A 23478-nucleotide genomic window follows, 5' to 3' on the forward strand; every position below is an offset into this window, starting at 1 on the left:
CCTGCTGGCGTGAGACAGAAGCTGAACACTGTGGCGCAACAGGCCTGGAATACTTTCCTTTGCCAGGAAATACCCTTCACTGACTTCTGTCTGAGCAGGCTGCTTTTCTTTCAGAAATTAGAATTAATTAGGGCTGACCTCCTGGGCTCTTTTCCGAGCAAGGATGGGGCAGAAAGTAGCAAGTGGCAGAAAAGCCAGGAACCTGAAAGTGGGTTTAGATGGTGGAGTCAGTAAGGGACACAGAAGTTAAGGGGTAGATGGAGTGATTGACGTTCAGCTGGAAGGCTCTGGAACAGAGGTAGCAGTTGCTAAAATGTTCAAATACATCTGTGTTCTTCCATAAATAGCCGCTGCTCTGTGAACTCCCCACCCATACCCCAGTGCCTGTCTTCTTCCCACCTTGGCACCCAGTCTCTTCTCTCATAACCCTCCCATGACTGTTTTGATTAGCTAGGGTCCAGGCTGAACTATGGTTAAATATTTTGAATAACTGCCCTGGGTGTGGACACAAAATGGATTGGAATTCTCACTGGTGTGACCTGGCACCTATACTCTAACTTGAACACGAACATGGTGTTGTCAACCACTGTTGAGACAGCCTAGATGCTGCCTACCCTTGGGGTCATGCACTCGTGGGTACTGGGTTGTGAGGTCACATGTATTTCTTACTCTTGGGATCAAAAGTTTGAAAAACCCAAACTAGGGCATACCAGGCAAAGGAGGCTGAATGCAGAGGTACACAGCTTGTTTCTGGAAAGGAAAGACAAGATGACTAGGCGGTAGGCCAGGCCGGAATGAAGGCTGTGCGACTCACGGTCAATCAAGAGTGGCCGGGAAGCAGTGAGAGTCAGATGTGGGGCACAGGATGGGAAGATAGTGAATTGGAGGTCTGAAGTACATTAGGGATAAAAGAAGGAAGCATGTGTATTGGATGTATGGTTCAGGCATGAAGGAATAATCACCCCACCAAAGATAAAGCAAAGAACTTAAGTCCTGAAAGTAGAGGAGGTTCCTCATGGACAGACACATACAGGGAGCCAGGAAGAGACCAGGAAGGAATTCTAAGGGCTCCCTGCATTAGTAGGCAGTGGAGAAAGAAGCACTCTGAAGGGCACTGAGAAGGAGGAGCCAGAGAGCTGGGAACTTGCAAAACTGGGAGGAGACAGAAATGCAAGAGTAAGGGCTTAACAGGCTGAAATATAATAGGTCAAGTAAAATAAAGGCCTCCAGATCCCTGGGGTGCCTCAGAAGTAGAATGGGCCTATGGTTAGTATCCTGACTGCGGGGGCAAGCCTTGCTTGGTAATTCTGAACTCTAGGACCTTTTGGGCAAGTGACTTAAATTCTTGTGACTCAGTTTTTTAATCTATAAAATGGAGATAATAATAGGAATTCCCTGGCAGTCCAGTGGTTAGGACTCGATGCTTTCACTGCCTTGGGCCGGATTCAATCCCTGGTCAGGGAACTGAGATCCCTCAAGCCATGTGGTGCGGCCAAGAAAAAAAAAAGAAAACATAAAACAGATATAATAAGAACATCTACCTCAGAGAGTTTCAAAAATTAGATGAGAGAGAGAGAGAGAGAGAGAGGGAGAGAGAGAGAGAGAGACTCTCTGAACCGGGTTTAAAATGTTATTCATGCAACATATAAGCATATGCTAAACTATGATAACTATGGTACCAGCTACCTAAAATTTTTTATACTTTCTGGGCTTGAGTTTCCTTGCATTGGTGTATAAACTCTAGAAACACAACAAAGAGGAAAGAAAGAAAGCCAGCCATGAAGGAGCTGAATAAAGACAAATCTCTTTCTAATCACAGAATTAAGCACATATTAAATGGGGAATTCCCTGGCGGTCCAGTGGTTAGGACTCGGCGCTTCCACTGCTGTGGCCCAAGTTCAATCCCTGGTCAGGGAACTAAGATCCCACAAGCTGTGCAGTGTGGCAAAAAAAAAAAAAAAAAAAGCACACATTAGAAATTGTGACATTGGCACCTCCACTCTGCCCTCTTCAGTTGCTTTTTGTGGTTGTTTTTGAGACTAAACTTGCTTCCCTGTATTTGTGACTTTCAGAGCACAAGCCAGGGTCACTAAAATAAAGATTTCTCACCCACTAGCTGCACAAGCAATACTTTTATTCTGGCCTGGATCCTTTTCCCGACTTCTTTGTGGGCCCGAGAACCAAATAAGGTAATACACTGGGGCAGGCATGGAAGTTCAGGCGCCACCGAGGGGGGAAGAGGGTGGAGCTGAAATCAGAAAAGGAGGCTCAGGAACTGAGCTGACTCAGGAGGCCGGGTGCAGCGAGGAAGGACCACTGTTCATGTGACACTTTGTTCCTTAGGGTTCCCGGAGGAATGTGGGGAGCTGAAAAAAAAACACACACACCCAGAGACATCAAAGGCAGTCTTTCCAAATGGCTAAAATTTCTGAGCATTACTGCTTTCCACTCAAGTTATCACCAGGCTTCAGAGCCAGACTTGGGGTTTGAATCCCATCTCCATCCCTTACAAGCTGTGTGACCTCGGGCAACTTACTAAACCTCTCTGTATCTCAGTTTCCACTTACTTTAAATGCTATAATAGGGCTTCCCTGGTGGCGCAGTGGTTAAGCATCCACCTGCCAATGCAGGGGACACAGGTTCGATCCCTGGTCTGGGAAGATCCCACATGCCACGGAGCAACTAAGCCCGTGCGCCACAACTACTGAGCCTGTGCTCTAGAGCCCATGAGCCATAATTACTGAGCCAGCGTGCAGCAACTACCGAAGCCTGCACGCATAGAGCCCATGCTCAGCAACAGGAGAAGCCACCGCAATGGTAAAGCCCACCTGCCGCAACAAAGAGTAGCCCCCGCTCGCTGCAACCAGAGAAAGCCCACGTGCAGCAATGAAGACCCAATGCAGGCAAAAATAAATAAATAAAATTTTAAAATTTCTAATAAATAAATGGTACAATAGGGAAATTCCCTGGCAGTCCAGTGGTTAAGACTCACGCTTCCACTGCAGGGGGTGCGGGTTTGATCCCTGGTCAGGGCACAACCCTCATGCCACACGGTGCGGCCAAAAAAAAAAAAAATCTAAATGCTACAATTACATTTTATAAATCCGGTAAATTCCAGAGAAAACTACAGAGTGAAAATTATTGTGTGTGCTGTCGGGGGAGCTGCTGCTGCATGTGGAGAAAGGTATTTGGTGGGGGAGTGGGCGGTGCCAGGGAAATAGAATTACTCACATGCTCTCAGCTAACTCACAAACTTCAGTTGTCATGTGACATATCCCCAGACTAGGAGAAATTAGATAATCAACTGATGAGTATTGGAAAGTAATTATGGACCAATTTAAAATGAAAGTTTTAAACCCAAGTTATTTTGGCTCTTCAGTAAAAAGAACTTTCATTAATTTTCATTAAATGTAATTATAAAATATTAGACCATACAGAGAAATAAATAGCCAAAAAAAGAGAAATCTTCATCTTACCACCTAGAGGTAAATGCTATTATTCTGGTATATAAGCTTTCCTACTATTTCTCTGAGTCTATATGTGTGTGTGTGTGTGTGTGTGTGTGTGTGTGTGTGTGCGCGCGCACGTGCGCACGTGTGTGCGTGTGTATGTATATAGGGCATATGCACACACGTATAATACTTATATATTTGAAAAATAAATCATACCTGCACTGTTCTGTCACCTGCGTGGGTTTCTGTGGGGGTTATTTGGTGGTGGTTGTGCAGGGAGAATGTTAAGAATAGTTGTGAATCCTCTTAAAGCCCACTATGTGGCCACCAGCCTTCTCAGTTTCCTTACACACATAATTCCTCTTTGCTGATTCAGTGTTTCCCAACCTTTTTGATTCTGTAACACACTTTAAGAGGACTAAACTTTCCCAGGACACAGCATGGTGAATGAAAGGACGTATAACCTGAATAGAGCCATAAACTATAACCTGAAATGAACAGGTTATAGTTCATAAATGAACACATTATAACCTCATTTGCTGGCCCTGCCCCTTAAAGTTTAAAACAAAAACAACCAATGAAAGCTCATGAAGCAAGCTACAGAATTTTATCTGGAGAATAAAGCTTTATCTGGGTATATTTGTAATTTAAATTCTGAAATATGTGGCAAGCAATCAGCAGCAATCTAGACATCCTAGGGAATGTATATCAACTATACTTCAATAAAAATAAAAATAATAAAAATAAAATAAAGTAAGGGACTTCCCTGGTGGCGCAGTGGTTAAGACTCCGCGCTCCCAATGCAGGGGGACCAGGTTCGATCCCTGGTCAGGGAACTAGAGCCACATGCATGCCGTAACTAAGAGTTCGCATGCCACAATTAAGAAGCTGGTGAGCCACAACTCAGGAGCCTGCAAGCTGCAACTAAGGAGCCCCCATGCTGCAACTAAGACCCAATGCAACCAAATAATAAATAAATAAATATTTTTTTAAAAATGAAAAACAAAATAAAATAAAGTAAAAGACATGCTAGGGAAGGCTGAAAAGAGACCAGGAGCAGGGGGTGCAATTCTGGGGTTCCCTACCTTCCAACCTCCCTTTGCTCTAAGATCAAGGCTGGAAAGATTGCAGCAGAGCCTCTGGGCAAGTGTGAGGAGGGCTGGGAATGAGAGCTTTACACTCATTTTTGATGAACATTTATCATCTTTTATGTGTCAGGCTGGCTTCAGGATTGTGACAGGAAGGGATCTTGTGGCTGAGAAGAGGTTTAGGAAGAAGCTGGGAGCCAGCCTGTCTCTTCCAAGTTACATGAATATAAATGTTCTGTAAATGTTCTATAAAATGCTACACTATTTTGATATCATTAACAGCATAATTATTCTTTTTCTTTCTCGTCTTGCTCTCCTCTTGTGGATTCTCTCCTTTTCTTTTCCTTTTTTTTTTTTGACCTTTTTTTAAGTTTTTTTGATGTGGACCACTTTTTAAAAAATAAATTTATTTATTATTTATTTCTGGCTGCATTGGGTCTTGCTGCATGCAGGCTTTCTCTAGTCGAGGCAGGCGGGGACTACTCTTCATTGTGGTGCACGGTCTTCTCATTGCAGTGGCTTCTTTTGTTGCGGAGCATGGGCTCTAGGCATGTGGGCTTCAGTAGTTGCAGCACGTAGGATCAGTAGTTGGGGCTCGTGTGCTCTAGGGCGCAGGATCAGTAGTTGTGGCGCACAGGGCCTAGTTGCTCCGTGGCATGTGGAATCCTCTGAGACCAGGGCTCGAACCCGTGTCTCCTGCATTGGCAGGCAGACTCTCAACCACTGCACCACCAGGGAAACCCCACCTGCACTTTTGAACACAGAGCTACAAATGTAGGAGTTCCCACAATCCCCGTAGGTTTGATATTCACCAGAATGACTCACAGAACTCAAGAAACCACTATACCTGCTGTTCCATTTTTATCATAAAGGATACAGATCAGGAACAGCCAAATAGACAGATGCACTGGGCACGGTATGGGAGGGTCCCCGACACAGTACTTCTGTGCCTTCTCCTCATAGAATCAGGGTGCATCACCCCTCCAGCATATCAATGTTTTCACCAACCAGGAAGCTCCACTGAGCTTCAGTCCATGGTGTTTAATGCGAGTGTCACTGCATAGGCTAGATTGATTAAATCAATGGCTCCATGATTGAATTCAATCTCCAGCTCCTCTCCTCTCTCCAGAGATTGGGCTGGCTCAAAGTCCCAACCCTCTAATCATGTGGTTGCTCAGGAAATTCCAAGGGTTTTAGAAGCTCAGTGCCAGGAACCTGGGACAAAGACCAGACAAATTATTTTTCACACAACAGTTGCCTTTTCACTTTCTTAAAGAGCACTCTCTTAATGCTCTTTATTGCACAAACATTTTTAATTTTGATAAGGTTCAACTTTATTTTTTCTTTTGTTGCTCGTGCTTTTGGTGCCATATCTAGGAATCCATTGTCAAATCCAAGGTCATGAAGATTTGCGCCTATGTTTCACTGTAAGAGTTTTATGGTTTTAGATCTAATACTTCGGTGGTTGATGCATTTGCAGTTAATTTTTGTATATGGTATCAGGTAGGGGTTCAACTTCACTTTGTTTTTCATGTGGATATCAGTTGTCACAACACCATTTGTTTTGAAGAGACTATTCTTTCCCCATTGAAAAGTCTTGGCCTGTGGCCCTTGTCAAAAATCAATTGATTATAGATGTCTGAGTTTATTTCTGGACTCTCAATTCTATTCCAATCGTCTATACGTCTATCCTTATGCTAGTACCACAATGTATTGATTACTATAACTTTGTAGTAAGTTTTGAAATTGGGAAGTGTGAGTCCTCCAAATTTTTTCTTATTTCTCAATATTAATTTTGGCTTTTCCACTTCTGCATAAAGTCTCTTGGAATTTTGGTAGGGATTGCACTGAATCTGTAGATTGCTTTGTGTACTACTGCATATCTTAACGATATTAAGTCTTCTAATCCATGAATAGGGGATATCTTTCTTGTTACAATTTTAAGTCTGCTATGATACACCTTTGAAATATTTCAGAGAATTAAATGTACTGAATGTACAAATGTTGCTTGATACATTTAAAGGAATGAAATCAGTCAAGTGTGTAAATAAAGTTAATTGTTTAGGGAAATTCTGCTTAACTTCTGATTCTATTAAAGATTTATCTAAGGACAGTGGGAATTATTATTTTTAGAAATTTATTTTTAATTTATTTATTACTTTTGGCTGTGTTGGGTCTTCGTTGCTGTGCTGCGGGCTTTCTCTAGTTGTGGCAAGTGGGGGGCTACTCTTCGTTGTGGTTCCCAGGCTTCTTATTGCGGTGGCTTCTCTTGCAGAGCATGGGTTCTAGGCACGCGGGCTTCAGTAGTTGTGGCGCACGGGCTTAGTTGCTTGCTCCACGGCATGTGGGATCTTCCCGGACCCAGGCTCGAACCCATGTCCCCTGCATTGGCAGGCGGATTCTTAACCACTGCGCCAACAGGGAAGCCCGGAATTATTGATCTTATTTAAAAAATTAGGTTCTTAGAAAATAAAATAACAATGATTGGAAATTTACCTTAACCTTACAGAAAGAATTGGATTTCAGAATTTGAAACTTTGATAAATTTAATATTAATCAAAACACTAGAATCAATCATTATTCCTTTCCAGGCACAAGAACACTACTCAGAAAATAAAAAGTCCAGGGAGGGAATTCCCTGGTGGTCCAGTGATTAGGACTCCGTGCTTCCAGTGCAGGGTGCACTGGTTTGATCCCTGGTTGGAGAACTAAGATCCCGCAAACTGCTCAGCACAGCTAAAAAAAGAAAAGAAAAGAAAGGAAAAGAAAAGAAAAGAAATCACACATAAGTACACCTCTTACTCATAAGTATACCTCCTAAAGATTCCTAACCACTGTTAGATATTCCCCCAATATTCCACCTCTCAGAAGTGATGAATGTTAACTTTTGGAGGGGGGGAAAATCTCCTGAGTGCACATACTTCTAACATACCATTATAGCAGCTCTCTGAGCCTTCCAGAGAGAAATATAATAAGTACTCAATTAATGTTTATTGACTGAATGAAAGTGATTGATTCAGCTTTGCTTCACTGAAAGCACTTAGTAGGCACTTTGTAAACACTTGTTGATATACGAATAAATAGACGTATAACATGGACATTTTACATATTAATGAAATTTCAAAATTATTCCTCACTTTGTGCTTCAACCACACTGGCGTATTTTTTTTTTAATTCCTCTAACTTACTACAGGAACTTTACATATTCTGTACCCTCTTCCAGGAACATTCTCTCACTGCTCTCACAAACTTTGCCAGATATCTCCGGCTTCTGCTAAATCATCACTTCCTCCAGGAAGCCTTCTTTGGTTTACCTAATCAGGCCAATCTTTCCTATGACATGTTCTTAAGACAACATTTCCCTTTTCAGACCATTTTCTACATAAATAATTTCACAACCACTTGTGAGATTCTTTTTTCTAATTCCCCTCTATGTTGGAACTTAGCCCCATGATGGTAGCCTGAGACTCTGTTTTGGCTTACTACTTTTTCCTCCAAATCCATCTCAGTGTTTGGACAATAGAAGGCACCTAACAAATACTTCTTGACTGAATGAATGATTGTTAAATATGTGATATGATCTAAAAAACTGTTTCAGGGAATAATATAAAAATACCTAAAAGGTGGCACCTCAAAGGATCAAGGCAATTAGGCTTAAAAAAAAAAACTTTAAGGGCTTCCCTGGTGGCACAGAGGTTAAGAATCCACTTGCCAATGCAGGGGACACAGGTTCCAGCCCTGGTCTGGGAAGATCCCACATGCTGCAGAGCAACTAAGCCCGTAAGCCACAACTACTGAGCCTGTGCTCTAGAGCCCGCAAGCCACAACTGCTGAAGCCTATGCACCTAGAGCCTGTGCTCCACAACAAGAGAAGCCATTGCAATGAGAAGCCCGCGCACTGCAACGAAGAGTAGCCCCTGCTCGCCGCAACTAGAGAAAGCCCGCATGCAGCAACGAAGACCCAACACAGCCAAAAATAAAATAAATTTTAAAAAATAAATAAATTAAAAACAAAAACAAAAACTTTAAACTATGTGATTTGCAGAAACACTATTTTCACATAGTTGTCCCGGATATAGAATTAAAACGAGTTTTTAAATGATTATTTGTTGGAATTGTGTGAGGTTATTTTCCATTTGTCCCTGTAGATCAACACTGTCCAACAGATATGTGAGCCACACATGTAATTTTAAGTGCTCTAGTAGCCACAGTCAAAAAGTACAAAGAGGGCTTCCCTGGTGGTGCAGTGGTTGAGAGTCCGCCTGCCGGTCGATGCAGAGGACACAGGTTCGTGCCCGGGTCCGGGAAGATCCCACATGCCGTGGAGTGGCTAGGCCCGTGAGCCATGGCCGCTGAGCCTGCGCGTCCGGAGCCTGTGCTCCGCACGGGAGAGGACACAACAGTGAGAGGCCCGCCTACCACAAAAAAAAAAAAAAAAATTCATCTGTTTCTTTATATATCTTTTTTTTTTTTCGGCTGCACCACTTGGCTTGTGGGATTTTATTTCCCCAACCTGGGATTGAACCCAGGCCCTTGGCAGTGACAGCGCAGAGTCCTAACAGATGAATTTAATTGTAATAATATAGTTTATTTAACCCAGTACATAAAAATTAATTTCGACATGTAATCAATATAAACATTACATTCTTTTTTAATACCAAGTGTTTGAAATCCAGCATGTATTTTACATTTACAATACATCTCAATTTGGACTCAAATAACCACATGAGCCTAGTGGTGGTTGTATTGGACAATACAACCCTAGATCAATTCCCAGTCTTTGCCTTCCTCTGTGCCCTGGGAGGCTGACTTGGGCTTGCATCACCCAGCTCTCTTGCCCTCAGTTTTCCAGATAGCTTTGGGCAATAGAAGGCACCATCAAAAGATGGGACTATAGGAAGAGAAAGTAGTCCAGTTGTTTCATCTCTGGTCACCCCCAACCCCTGCCCGAACTGGGCTGCCACGGTTCCTCTACCTAAGGTCATTATGGCCTCTCTTCATAGCTACAGCATTTGTCTGGTTCTGGTAACCCTGCTCCCTTCCATGACCCACTCAGCCTAAGAGCTGCCCCTGGGAGTTCCTCCCTCCTCTGTGGGTTTCCTTAACCCTGCCCATAATTCTATAAATAATTACCTCTTCAGTTAACCGTTTGTTGAGTATGTCATCTGCTTCCTACGAGGACACTGACTGAACCAAGTAGTTAAGAAACTATAGGTCTACACTTTTATTAGATTTTCCTTCATGGATACTGGAAGTCAATCACAATACTGAATGTTTTAATTCTTATACATAGATGTCAATGCCTGGCCATCAGTAATTCTTTTTTCTTAAAAAAAAAAGCACTCAGGACTTCCCTGGCAGTCCAGTGGTTAAGACACTACGCTTCCACTGCAGGGGGCCTGGGTTTGATTCCCGGTTGGGGAACTAAGATCCCACATGCTGCATGCTATGCAGTGTGTCCAAAAAAAAAAAAAAGAAAAAAGAAAAAAATACAAATCTCGGGGCTTTCCTGGTGGGGCAGTGGTTGAGAGTCCGCATGCCGAAGCAGGGGACACGGGTTCATGCCCCGGTCCGAGAAGATCCCACATGCTGCGGAGCGGCTAGGTCCGTGAGCCATGGCTGCTAAGCCTGCGCGTCTGCAGCCTGTGCTCCGCGACGGGAGAGGCCACAACAGTGAAAGGCCCACGTATTGCAAAAAAAAAAAAAAAACAAAAAACAAATCTGGGAATTCCTTGGCAGTCCAGTGGTTAGGACTTTGCACTTTCACTGCTGAGGTCAGGGGTTCCATCCCTGATCACGTGAACTAGGATCCCGCAAGCTGCACGGCAAAGCCAAAAATTAAAAAATTTAAAAAGCACTTAACCTACTGTATAGCACAGGGAACTATACTCAATATTATGTTTTTTTTTAAATTTTTATTTATTTATTTATTCATTTATTTATTTTCGGCTGCATTGGGTCTTCCTTGCTGCGTGGGCTGTCTCTAGTTGTGGCGAGCAGGGGCTACTCTTAACTGCGGTGCGTGGGCTTCTCATTGCGGTGGCTTCTCTTGTTGCAGAGCACGGGCTCTAGGCGTGTGGGCTTCAGTAGTTGAGGCGTGTGGGCTCAGTAGTTATGGCACACGGGCTTAGCTGCTCCATGGCATGTGGGATCTTCCCAGACCAGGGCTGGGACCTGTGTCTCCTGCATGGGCAGGCAGATTCTTAACCACTGCACCACCAGGGAAGTCCTAGATTTTTTTGTTTTTGGCCATACCGCACACCATGTGGGATCTTAGTTTCCCAACGAGGGATGGAACCCACACCCCCTGCAGTGGAAGGGAGGAGTTTTTTTTTTTTTTAATTTATTTATTGTTTTGGCTGCATTGGGTCTTCGTTGTTGCGCATGAGCTTTCTCTAGTTGCAGTGAGGGGGGGCTATTCTTCATTGCAGTGCGCGGGCTTCTCATTGTGGTGGCTTCTCCTGTTGCAGAGCATGAGCTCTAGGTGCATGGGCTTCAGTAGTTGCGGCGTGCAGGCTCAGTAGTTGTGGCTCACGGGCTTAGTTGCTCCGCAGTATGTGGCATCTTCCTGCACCAGGGATCGAACCCATGTCCCCTGCATTGGCAGGTGGATTCTCAACCACTGCGCCAGCAGGGAAGCCCTGGAAGGGAGGAGTGTTAACCACTGGATTGCCAGGGAAGTCCTAGAATTTTTAATTTTATTTTTTGGCTGCGCCACACAGCTTGCCGGAGATCCCTGACCAGGGATTGAACCCAGGCCATGGCTGTGAAAGTGCCAAGTCCTAACCACTGGACCACCAGGGAATTCCTTATACTCAATATTTTTAAATAAACTATAAAGAAAAAGAATCTGGGGGGACTTCCCTGGTGGTCCAGTAGTTAAGTATCCACCTTCCAATGAAGGGGACTTGGGTTTGAGCCCTGGTCAGGGAAATAAGATCCCATATGCTGCAGGGCAACTAAGCCCGCGTGACACAGCTACTGAGCTCATGTGCCTCAACTAGAGAGCCCACGTGCAGCAAACTACAGAGCCCACGCTCTCTGGAGCCCCTGCACCACAATTATAGAGCCCACTCGCCCTGGAGCCCGCGTGCCAGAACTAGAGAGAGAAAACCCGCAAGCCACAGCTAAGACCAACGCAGACAAGGAAAAAAAAAAGAATCTGGAAAAGAATATATGTATACCTACATACCTATATATATATAACCGAATCACTGTATGGTACACCTGAAAGTAACACCACACTGTAAATCAACTATACTTCAATTTTTTTTTAATTAAGAAGAAGCACTTAGGGGCTTCCCCGGTGGCACAGTGGTTAAGAATCCGCCTGCCATTGCAGGGGACACGGGTTCAATCCCTGGTCCGAGAAGATCCCACATGCCGCGGAGCAACTAAGCCCGTGCACCACAACTACTGAGCCTGCGCTCTAGAGCCCGCGAGCCACAACTACTGAGCCCATGCACCACAACTACTGAAGCCTGGATGCCTAGAGCCCATACTCCGTAACAAGAGAAGCCACTGCAATGAGAAGCCCACGCACCACAATGAAGAGTAGCCCCTGCTCACCACAACTAGGAAAGCCCGCACACAGCAACAAAGACCCAACGCAGCCAAAAATAACTAAATAAAATAAATAAATTTTTTAAAAAAAGAAAAAAAGAAAAAGCACTTAACAAATTGGTAACAGGTGAATTTTAGAAATGGACAATAACTTAGAGCCATGGTTCTTGACTTGAGGTAGTGAGATGTCAGAGTAAGTTCTGTATTTGGAATCCTTCTGTTCATAAGTGACAGGAAAAAAAACCAACTCAAAGTGGCTTAGGCAAATCAGAGGAAGAGGTAGGGGACATGTATGTTCAAACAACTGGGAATCTCAAAAGTGGAATTGGGTCAGGGCTTCTTAAACAAGAGTTTTAGAGCTCGTTATTCCCCATCTGTCAGCTCTCCCTCTCTTTAGGTTGGGTCCACTGCAGGCTGCTTCCTCCCTACTAGAAGGAGGATGGCTGGCAGGTTCAGGACCCCACTAGTCGGAGGAAAGGAACACACCTCTCTCTGGCTGGCCTAGCAGCAGTGCTGGCAAGATAGCTACTGGTTCATGGAATTAATACTGTACATCAATAATTACTGCTGCTCTTATAAATTTATATGGACATTTTTGGCAGTGTACAACTTACAGAGTCTTAAATTGGCAGGGTTTCTGTAAAAAAGATAATAGATTATGGCTATAATGCAGCTAATACAGAACCTGATGATAAAAAGTTAGCCCCAGGAAGTTATCCTTAGAGTTCAAATTTGCAATCACTTTAACCAGAAGCCCTAGCACAATTTTATGGCTTGTAAAAAATATGGAAAATAAAAATTGTTAAAATCTTACATTCTACACTTAGATTGTGGCTATTTAAAATTCTAAAATTACTGAAATTTCTAAAGTTACAAGTCCCATTAGCTGACAGGTCTGATTGGATTAGTCATCCATTCCTGAACTAATGGGGGTGGGGCGGGCCACTAAGAACCAGGATGATTTAACTAGGGATGCTCATGTCTCTATCCCTAAAAAAGTGGGGTGTAGGACCCAACCACACCTAAATCAATAACGTGGTCTACTGTGAGAATGGTAGTTCCTCAGAGAAAATCAAAGGATGTTTGTTTACTACCACATATGATCCCCATTCTTTGTCTAAGAAATTCTGCTATGTCCCGTTGAAGCTTCCTATGGTTCTAGGGTCTAGACAAGAGTGGTTGATGGTCGAATAAATTTAAAGGAACATTAAAATATTCCATAATTTAAATGGATAGTTACTTGGCTGCAGTTACTAGAAGATAGAAAGTGTGTGTGGATGGCCAGAGGAGGTTCAAAACGTATTTGAGAATACAGTTGGAGGGATTAAGAGTGCTCCATTGAGGACTGCCCTGGTGGCACAGTGGTTAAGAAACCGCCTGCCAATGCAGGGTTCGATCCCTGGTCTGGGAAGATCCCACATGCCGCAGAGCAACTAAGCCTGTGCACCACGACTACTGAGCCTGCGCCCTAGAGCCCAAGAGCCACAACTACTGAGCCCATGTGCCACAACTACTGAGCCCACACACTGCAACTACTGAAGCCCACGCACCTAGAGCCCGTGCTCTGCAACAAGAGAAGCCACCACAATGCGAAGCCCACGCACAGCAACAAAGAGTAGCCCCTGCTCGCTGCAACTAGAGAAAGCCCCCGTACAGCAACAAAGATGCGACACAGCCAAAAATAAAATATAATGAGTTAAAAAAAAAAGAGTGCTCCATTGAAAGATGCATGCTAGACTAGCATTATATGCACAAACAACAACAAAAACAGGAAAAATGGTGGAAAAGAATGGGATACTTTGGGATACTAAAGAATGAGATGTGAAAAGAACACAGAATTTTTTTGAGCAAATATTGTGCCAGCTTATTTACATAATTTCTTTTAATTAATTAAATAATTAAACAAATAAGTTTTGATCACCTGCTGTGTGTCAGGCTTGTTTCCAGGCCCTGGGGATGCAGGTGTGATCGCAATAGACCAAAGTTGAAGTTCCTGTGAGGGTAGACAGCACATAACAACCCTGCATTGATGTAATTATCCCATTTTACAAAGAAGAAAGTAATCTTGAGAGAGGGTAAGGGACTCTTCTCCAGACACTTTAGCAGTAAGTAACAGCAGTACTGTGGTCCAAATCTAGGACTGTCTGACTTCAAAAAGGCTTCGCTTTGATAGAAGGAAATAAAAAGAGGAGAAAAACTTACAGAGCAGGAGGGGAGCAAATCAAAGCAAATATAAGTGAGCCAGAAGAGAAAAACAATTACAGGAAAGAAAAGTAAGAAGAGAAACAGAAAGGTTTTGCTAGAATCCCTCACCTGGGAAACACCCCAGGGTAAGGCCAGCTCAGAGCCTGGCTCAACAACTGCAGTTCCCATTCCCCCTCTTTCCTTGGGAGTATGAAATCCCCATTTTACAGGTGTGAAAACTAAGGCTCAGAGGCATTAAATCTTTGTATTTTTCCCCCACTATGGATAAATCGTTTACAGGCACAATAAGAGAATATCTGGGAGAAACAAAACAAGTAAATAATTGGTATATCTTTCAGCTAATGGTGGAAAAATACAAGTTATCGTTTCTCTTGAGAGCAGATTTAAATAAGTTTTAGCAATAAGTCAGACTTCACAGAAAGAGGGTAGGGAACACCAGCAAAACTGAACTCACTGTTCCGGCGAAGGAGATTTTGGTGATTTTTATGACACCATCGCGGTATTTCTCTCCCAACAGTTAATCTTGTGGCTCGGTTTTTTTTAGGTGAAGTGGGAAACAGAGGAAGGTGTGAGTGACCCAGGGACCCCACCCCTGCCCTCGGTGCGGGGTTGGGGGGCTGAATTTAAATTCAATCTTCTTCAGGAACTTCCTTGTACTTCTACTTGCTAAAGGTGACAGTTTCCGCATGGCCTGACCGGTCTCATTTGCGTTTGCGTTTCTATTAAACATTTCAGGAGTCCAGGATGATGCCCCATCGTCTCCGCCAAATCCTGCAGTTTGGGTGAGGGATGGGAAACCAGCCAGAGTTCGGCGGACTTTCCAGGTTTGGGCTTTTCCCTAAGTGTGGGACCCCGGTGGGCACAATCTGGTGACAGCTCGCTCACAAACAGCTCCTTGACCTTGGGAGCAATTTCGAAGCACGTTTGTAAACGTGACGATCTTAGTTCCAGCCTCACCGCTCACGAGAATGAAGTAATCAGTGAATTCATCTAATACTTTAAACTTATTAGGAGCAAAACGCTCTATCAGTGTTTGGGAGTGACGGCGGAGGTGTTATTAAACTCCAGCCTATTTGGATGTGAGGGACAGGGGACTGAGAATAACTCGGAGGTCAGCAGCTGGGGAATTACACCCGAGGGAAGCTCCGGGCCTGAGACAACCTGAGCCCGACGCTGCTACCCTCCACAGACAAGGCGGTACAACCAGAGCGCGCTCCCAGCAACGCTGTTCTCGCTGAGTTTGTAGCCATTACGTCACAGCCTCCTCCGCCCCTCATTGGGCGAGCCCGTCCAGTCATGTGACTACAGCATGGCCTATAAATAAGGGCGAGGAGACGGCGGTGGTCCGCCATTTCGTGGACGACGGGTGTGGGAGAGCATCTGTCGGTGCCAGGCGCGAGGGGACCAGGAAGACCCAGCTGGGGGTGTGTGGATTTGAGCCTACGCGTTTCTAACCCGAGGTCTCGGTAAGTGACCAGCGACTAAAGGAATGAGGTGGGAAATGGGCCTTAACGGGACCGAAGTGGGGCCAGGCCCAATGGCGGCGCCAGATTGAGACAAAGAGACGCTGCCGCCATTTTGTGACGTTCAGCACGGGGCGGTGGCGGGGGCCCCCGGCCCCTCGGAGGATATATCCAGGTCTCAAAGTGGAGGTGTTTTTAACTCTTCACTGGGGGCGTGAACCGGAAAGTGAGATTGCCCGAGAGTTGAGGCGAAGGAGGACTCGGTAGTCCGTCGTACTCCGGGCCGCGGCTTTTCAATTTATGGCGCCTTTTTTTTTTTTTAGGCCCCGCGTTTTCTTAGGTAGCTGCTCATGATTTTTTTCCTCAAGTCAGTAATCAAGATTGGGCCTTTCGATCCATCCCTAGTAAATGATTTCTGTACTCATCTTCATTTTTATGTTCTTTTAACTTGTTATAGTCTGAACCCAATCACTTTTATTTTTTTAAACCGCTCTTCCTTGAGCTGTTTTGTTCTTGTAGCTCTTTGCATTAATACGTAGGCCTGTAACTGGTCACGGTAAAGTTTTTGGAAAAAGGAAAAGAACCCATTTCCCGGCAATGGTTTGGACTCATAACTCTCCTGGGTGCAGGGTGGGGTCACACAAATAGGATGTGTCTGGACTGGCTTGTTTAATTGGATAAGCCCAGAGAGAGAAGAAAGTGGCTCTTGAGCTGAGTTCTTGGACTGGCTGCTCTTTTATGCAGTTGATACTGGCCTATAAGTTGATTAGATTCATTGCTGAGACGACTTCGTAAGTACTTAAGATTTATCAAAGCCCCCTAAGTGCCTAAATTCTTGTATAACAACTTTTTTCCCCTGAGGTGAATTAACGTAAGATTCATTTTAAAGTGCACAATTCAGAGGTTATTAAGTACATTCGCAATGTTATGCAGCTACCATCTCTCTAGTTCTAACCCGTTTTATACCCCCTAAGGTGACCCGTACACATAAGCAGCCACTTCCCTTTTGCCCTGTCCCCTTTTCCTCCACCAGCCCCTGGTAGCTACTGATCTACTTCTGGATTTACTCATTTTGGATATTACACATGTACAGAATCGTAATATGTGCACTTGTGTGTCTGGTATCTGTAACTTAGCATGCTTTCAAGTTTCATCCACGTTTGTAGCATTTATGGGTACTTCATTCCTGAATAGTACTCCATTGTATGGATAATATATTTTGCTTATCCACTTACCTGTTGCTGGACATTTGGGTTAACACTTTTTGGGTGTTGAGAATAGAATGAGGTACATCTTTTAATAACAAGTTTGTCTTGCTGCTTGAGGAATGAAGCTGGTTAACTTCTGGCCTGTGAAGGCACATTAGTATCACGTTTCTAGTGGTTTGTCTTCAGCGAGTTGTATTTGCTTTTGAGTAGGTTGTCCTACTTTTCTAGGTGTTTTCTGTTTAGTTTTTTAAGATTAATTTGAAATAGGTAAAGTCCTTAACTCAGTTTCCGCTTTGTGGTAAATGCTCCTCCAGTGTGTTGTTTCCCCTCACTCTTCAAGGAGGCTTTTTTTTTTTCTTAGGCAATCTGTGCTGGCTTCCATGCAGTTATCGGTAACTGTTTAAAGGGTAGTGCTTTTAGTGTTGGGGGGTTTTAGTATTTTTGAATTCTTTCTTAAGGATCTGTTTTTCACTGTGTGGATTATGATATTTTGGGGGGTTTTTTTTGTTTTTTTTACAGAAATGCATCGTGATTCCTGTCCGTTGGACTGTAAAGTTTATGTAGGTAATCTTGGAAACAATGGTAACAAGACTGAATTGGAACGAGCTTTTGGCTATTATGGACCACTCCGAAGTGTGTGGGTTGCTAGAAACCCTCCTGGCTTCGCTTTTGTTGAATTTGAAGATCCTCGAGATGCAGCCGATGCTGTCCGAGAGCTAGATGGGAGGTAATTTATTGATTAATTTATACTAATGATAAATAATGTTGATCGTGTTTTAATATTTAAAATCTCTAGGATACGTGGCTTGTAGATGGCTTCTTGGCTATCTGAAATTGATGTTACTGGAGATTTACATAAACCTTTTCTGACAATCAAAGGAGTGAACAGTTTTAGTGTAGATACCTAGGAAAAGTTTCTTTTTATTCAGTTGGCCATTGAAGAAAATAATTTTAACTGTCAGTTCTTGGTGGGTGGATAGCTGCATATGGTTGAAACATTTTAATCTAAATGCACCACAAAGCATCAACTGTGTTGTCACCTTTGAATTGTTTCTAAAATAATTGTGGAATCAGACATTTCTCTTATGGCCACAAACTGATTGTAGGTGGATGATGGTTACGTGGGTTTATTGTACTATTATCTTTTACATGTTGGAAATAATTTTGTTTAGGAACTGTGGCTCATACAGCTATTTCCCTTTGCATTTACAATGGTCTGTTAGCTGGCTGATAAGCAACACCTGAGTCTTAACAGTGAACAGGTGTTGCCCTTCTGCTTCCTGGCATTTGAAAACCGTTGGATTTCATGAAAACAAGGAAAATAATCCTTAAGATCCAAAAATTAAAGGGTCTGAGAGTTGGCTGTAAAGCTGTAAAAAAGGTCATTATTCTAAGCAGGTTACAGAAACATTTTTCCAGGGCCCCACCTCTTGCCAGTCACTGTCCACATATGGTGAATTATCTAAACATAATGGTTGTGGACCAGTGAAAAGGTGGGAAATAACTGCCCTTTTTTTTTCCTCCTGTTCTCAGTAGTCTTATGTGTCAAGTATTGTGTGTGATGATTGAGGGGAGAGGGAGATGTAAAATGGCCAGAATGCTTCTGTCTTAACTTACTGCTACTTACCTGGCGGGGGGCGGGGGGGTTGGGGAGGAGAGGAGACCAACGGATACACAGAGTAAGATTGGTAAACAGTTGTTGCAGCCTCAAAGGAAGAAGTCGAAACAGGATGTACAGATGAACTAGTTCTGGGAGGATGAATCCAGGCGTTTTCACACTTAAATTGCACCTGTTAACATTGAGTCCAGTGATCAGACTAACGGCAATAAAATGTAAGGAAGTTGGTTTCCTTTACTAGAAAAAATAAGGGAACTAAAACTTGCTTTGGTATTAAGGATTCTGCAGACATTAAGATGTATTTTTTGCAAAGAAGCTAGTTATAGGAGTGGGGGTTTTTTTCCCTTGCTTTAATCTCCTAGAAGGACAGTTGGGCTGCTTTAAATTTAACGTTTCTTCTCCTCCTAGAACACTATGTGGCTGCCGAGTAAGAGTGGAACTGTCGAATGGTGAAAAGAGAAGTCGAAATCGTGGCCCACCTCCTTCTTGGGGTCGTCGCCCTCGAGATGATTATCGGAGGAGGAGTCCTCCACCTCGCCGCAGGTACTTAGAGAGAGCGTGTTTAGAGGTATTGGTGTAATGGAGTAGCTAATAGGAGCAGGTATTTCTCTTAAAGTTTGTTGGTGGGTTTTAAATTGTGAGGAATCAGGTTTTTATGAAACATTTGCTGGGTGTAGTTTGGGATATGTGAGTTGTGCTGAGTGTTGGCTTGTCTTTAGGTCATTGTTCATGTTGGTAGTCAGTAACTTCTATCTTGGATCTATCTTCTAGTTCATCTTCTAGTTGCATCTTTCCAAGTCTTCCCTTATACTTCAGTTTAGGCCTTTTTCCATTTCTTGACTCCATAATGACAAACATTACATTCAACTCTAGCTCTTCACAAAAATGTGTTTTCTATTAGCACGATTGTAATATTTATCAAGCAGGCAGCTGTTTTAATGTTACAACTGGTAAAGTAGAAATCATTCTGAAACTAACTTAAGTCACTGACCAATAAAGGGGGCTAAAGTAATCCCAGTCATCTGTTCTTCAAACCCAAATAGGAGAGAATGCAGTTTTTTTTATAATTGAAAATGGCATCATTCTTGGACCAGGCAGTATTGTCTGGATGCTAACTCCACATCTCCTCAAACCTCCAAATAGTTTCTGTAGGACTGAATTTACCTCTTACAGGTGAGTGAAGTCCTAGGAGATAGGAGTTCAAAATCTTGCCCCTTTTGCTGTTTTGAAAAACAAAACACACTGTTGCCCATCATAATAAAGAGTATTTGTTAGCTAATAGATGGTTGTACTGATGGCTTGTTTTTCATTTTTTTTTTGTGCTTTTTGGTCCATCTATTAATAAAAATGAACCCCGTTACAGAGTCACCATCATGTCTCTTCTCACCACCCTCTGAGTCTGCATTAGCCAGTCAACTAGCCCTTTCAGCGTCATGTGACCAGCGCGCCCCATTCAGCTTGGCTGGTGTCGTTTCACATGACCCAGGCATGGCCAGTCGTCAGGTTGCACCGCCCTTTGGTTCCCGAGCATGCTGTTTTCTCTCAGCCTTCTCTCCAACCTTAACCAAATCGGCAGCAGCCACCTCGACCGCCCACACATTCCTGGCCAATCAGCTCAGCTGTTTATTTACCAAATGTCTTCACAACAACTACAGCAGCAGCCTTCGGCTAACAAAAAAGCAGGAAAAATCCACAACACCCCCTTCGCCAACCAACTAAATCCAACGCAACATCTGGCAAAACCTTTTCAGCAAATTCTTCCTGGCCGTCAGTCCGGCAGCCTCACCTCACCATTTCTAGCTTGTTGAAACCCAAAAACTAGTAAGTTTTTCCTGCTTATACAGTTTACTGCTGGTTAAAATAAGGAGTAAGCGGCTTAAAGTAATTTTTTTTCTGGATCAAAGGCTGGCTGTGCATAATTGAATGGTAACGTACATATATATATTGCTTGAATAAAACTTTTAAGGGTGATAGGGAACTCATAATGTAACTAGACCTTCAAGTGAAACTTATTTGCATGTGTGAGATGCCAAACTAAAAATTTTAATAACTCTAACAGATTTAGCTTTCCTTTCTAGCAAAAATTTGTTGAATCCTATCACCTTTAAATGGTTTTACTAACAGTTTTCAAAATTTTTAAATTATGGGGGTGAAGTGGGCCAAGCTAAGGTAATTTTGATAAGCCTAAACACACTCTTAAATGTGATGATCACAAATGCAGTTCTAATATAGCACTTAATGGCATCAGTATTTACACCTAGCGCGTTTTCACAAAATTACACTATCCACCTGGTACCTAAGTCTTGTCATGGACTTGCAGGTTTGCATGGGTTCCAAATACTGGTTTATGGTACTGTTTTTGGAACTACTTGTGGGACTACATTTTGGTGTGGTGTTTGGGTAGTGAAGTTAGTTTGACATGAAGTTTTGCATTGGACAGATCTGCTGTGAAGCATTCTTTGTTAAAGTGAATCCATGGTTGGAATACCTGCTTTTCACTTGAGCTTTTGGTTCCTTAATCCTTCTGTGCCTTTTTTTTCTTTTCTTTTTTAAAAAAAATTTTTTTTTTATTTTTTGGACGATGGGTGCCAGTTCTTCGGCACATTCACTGGGCCCAACAGTGAGATTGAAAAGTTGGGAAATGCCTCACGCCATAAATGCTAATTGACAATTGGCCTAATTTCCCTGTTTTCTGCTTCTAGATCTCCAAGACGGAGAAGCTTCTCCCGCAGCCGGAGCAGGTGAATAACCTTTTTTGGGGGCCACATTCTCAGAAGTGGGAGTGTCTGTGCTATTCCTAAGCTGTTTCCCAAATGACTTGGTTAATGGTGATAGACCTTGACTTCAGTAATGAATCAACTGGCATAGCTTTTAGCTTTCAGAAACTTCTCTTACAAGTATTTGTTGTGTATAATCCTGAATGGCACTGTTTTTCTTTTCCCTCTGACTTCAGGTCCCTTTCTAGAGATAGGAGAAGAGAGAGATCACTGTCCCGGGAGAGAAATCACAAGCCGTCCCGATCTTTCTCTAGGTCTCGTAGGTAAGATCTTTAATGACCTGAGCCATTTAAGACTTTGCATACATAACGTATTAAAAGTAGAAATAGGTCTTCTTTTAAGCCACTTGGATAAAAATTTTACAACTTTTTCCCATAAAAATCTTTTGATGTTTTGTCAGAGTGTAACGGAGTTACAGGTGTAACTTCTGTTTTTCTGTTTATCAGCCGATCTAGGTCAAATGAAAGGAAATAGAAGACCAGTTTGCAAGAGGAGTGGTGTACAGGAAATAACTTCATTTGACAGGAGTATGTACAGAAAATTCAAGTTTTGTTTGAGACTTCATAAGCTTGGTGCATTTTTAAAATGTTTTAGCTGTTCACATTTGTTTGTCTCTTGGAACAGTGACACATAAAGATGTAATTCTCTATGGTTTGAAATGGATCATATGAGGCATGTAATATCAAGAATTGTTACTTTACAATGTTCCCTTAAGCAAAATTGAATTTGCTTTGAATTTTTAGTCTTGCACAGACTGATAATAAACCTCTAACTCCTGCCCAGCTAAAGTGTGATGTTTAATATTACGGAAACAAAACTGGCAAAAATTGAAAAGACTCTGTAGCTGGGATATGGTATGCAGCTGTAGTTAAGCGGTCTTTAAAAGCTGCTGTGAACACAAGCTAGCAGGTAAAAATTAAAGCTGCACCCTTAAACTAGATTAGAGGTTTAAAAATTCCACTAGTCTTCACACCGGACAAGAGGTTGTCCAGTGGGTTTAGAATCTAAGAAGTTTCAAGAAAGTTAGTTTACCTTCTGTGATTGCTGTATATGGATACCTAGCTCTTTGTAATATTATTTGGAAATTTGAGACTATTCAAGATACCTATGTCCTGCCAGTTTAAGGGTACATTGTAGAGCTGAACTTTGAGTTACTGTGCAAGATTTTTTTTTTCATGCTGTCATTTGTAATATGTTTTGTGAGAATCCTTGGGATTAAAGTTTTGGTTACAAATTGTTGTTTAACCTGAAAGCCTGTTTTTCCTTGCAAAACTAAAATCTGAGCTTGGTACCAATCAAGTCCAGGTATAACATTCCTATTGGAAGCCATACTTACATTTTCTTGTAAAGTGCTTTTGAAAATAAAATATTAACATAATTGTGTAATAGTTGAACCCACTATTACCATATTTCTTGTCCCATAGAAGGCAGTTGGTTACACAAATCTTATTCTGTAAGAAACACAATTTGAGGCTTTTGAAGTGAAGGAAATTTTTGGTTGTCCACCTAAGCGATGATACATTTTTAGGAGTAGAAGCCAGTTCAAAGTCCTTGATATTCAGTGACCAACGTTTTAAAATATATCCACCTGATACATTATAATCCAAAGTTGCTGGTTTAAAAAAAAAAATTAGCATGAATACGTTCCACAAAGCTTTTAAAAATTGCTTCCATTTTATATAATTTGAGGTGTTGCATGGGGATTCTAAATTGATCCATCATGATGTGAAATTCACTATATGGTTCAAATGTAACAGTGCAGAATTGAATATGGAGGCATGCATAACCTTCCTCTTAGAAATCTAGAGGAGTTGTAATTTCAAATTTTTGTGCAATTAGATTAAATCATAATGCAACAGTCTTTTGGCTTAGTTTCCTAAATGTGCTGTTTAAAGATAGTTTTGGATTATGCTGTACTGACATTAATATGAAAGATAAGTCATTATATTAATCTATAAGGATGTTTTATAAGATGCAGATCCTAAACAAATTATTTCCAGTGGTCCTTCTTCACCCTTCATGCACATATCAAGGGAGGGAGAGTCCTGGGTGTCAGAGGGGGAGAATTGGTGTCAGTGGAGTTAAGTATGAGCCTCGTTACAGA

At 42.5% G+C, this 23478-nt stretch overlaps 1 protein-coding gene and 1 long non-coding RNA gene across 2 annotated transcripts; one reads left to right on the plus strand and one right to left on the minus strand.

Annotated features, from left to right (window-relative positions):
* Positions 1 to 1766: 1766 nt before the first annotated feature.
* Positions 1767 to 15496, minus strand: LOC113631034 (uncharacterized). The gene is made up of 4 exons (XR_003437167.1): positions 14763 to 15496; positions 14025 to 14096; positions 3232 to 3282; positions 1767 to 2366 (listed from the first exon to the last, which is right to left on the minus strand). It is a non-coding gene; the product is annotated as an uncharacterized LOC113631034 (long non-coding RNA).
* Positions 15497 to 15637: 141 nt separating this feature from the next.
* On the plus strand, positions 15638 to 22757 carry SRSF3 (serine and arginine rich splicing factor 3). The gene is made up of 6 exons (XM_027127071.1): positions 15638 to 15774; positions 17499 to 17706; positions 19006 to 19140; positions 21300 to 21338; positions 21551 to 21637; positions 21821 to 22757. Exons 2-6 carry the CDS (start codon positions 17501 to 17503, stop codon positions 21846 to 21848), a joined length of 495 nt encoding a protein of 164 aa, XP_026982872.1. The 5' UTR covers positions 15638 to 15774; positions 17499 to 17500; the 3' UTR covers positions 21849 to 22757.
* The last annotated feature ends 721 nt before the right edge of the window (positions 22758 to 23478 follow it).

The sequence above is a fragment of the Aethalodelphis obliquidens genome, unplaced genomic scaffold, assembly GCF_003676395.1.
Source record: "Aethalodelphis obliquidens isolate GAN/ISIS:26980383/991018 unplaced genomic scaffold, ASM367639v1 scaffold31, whole genome shotgun sequence".
In the NCBI taxonomy this organism is placed as follows: domain Eukaryota; kingdom Metazoa; phylum Chordata; class Mammalia; order Artiodactyla; family Delphinidae; genus Aethalodelphis; species Aethalodelphis obliquidens.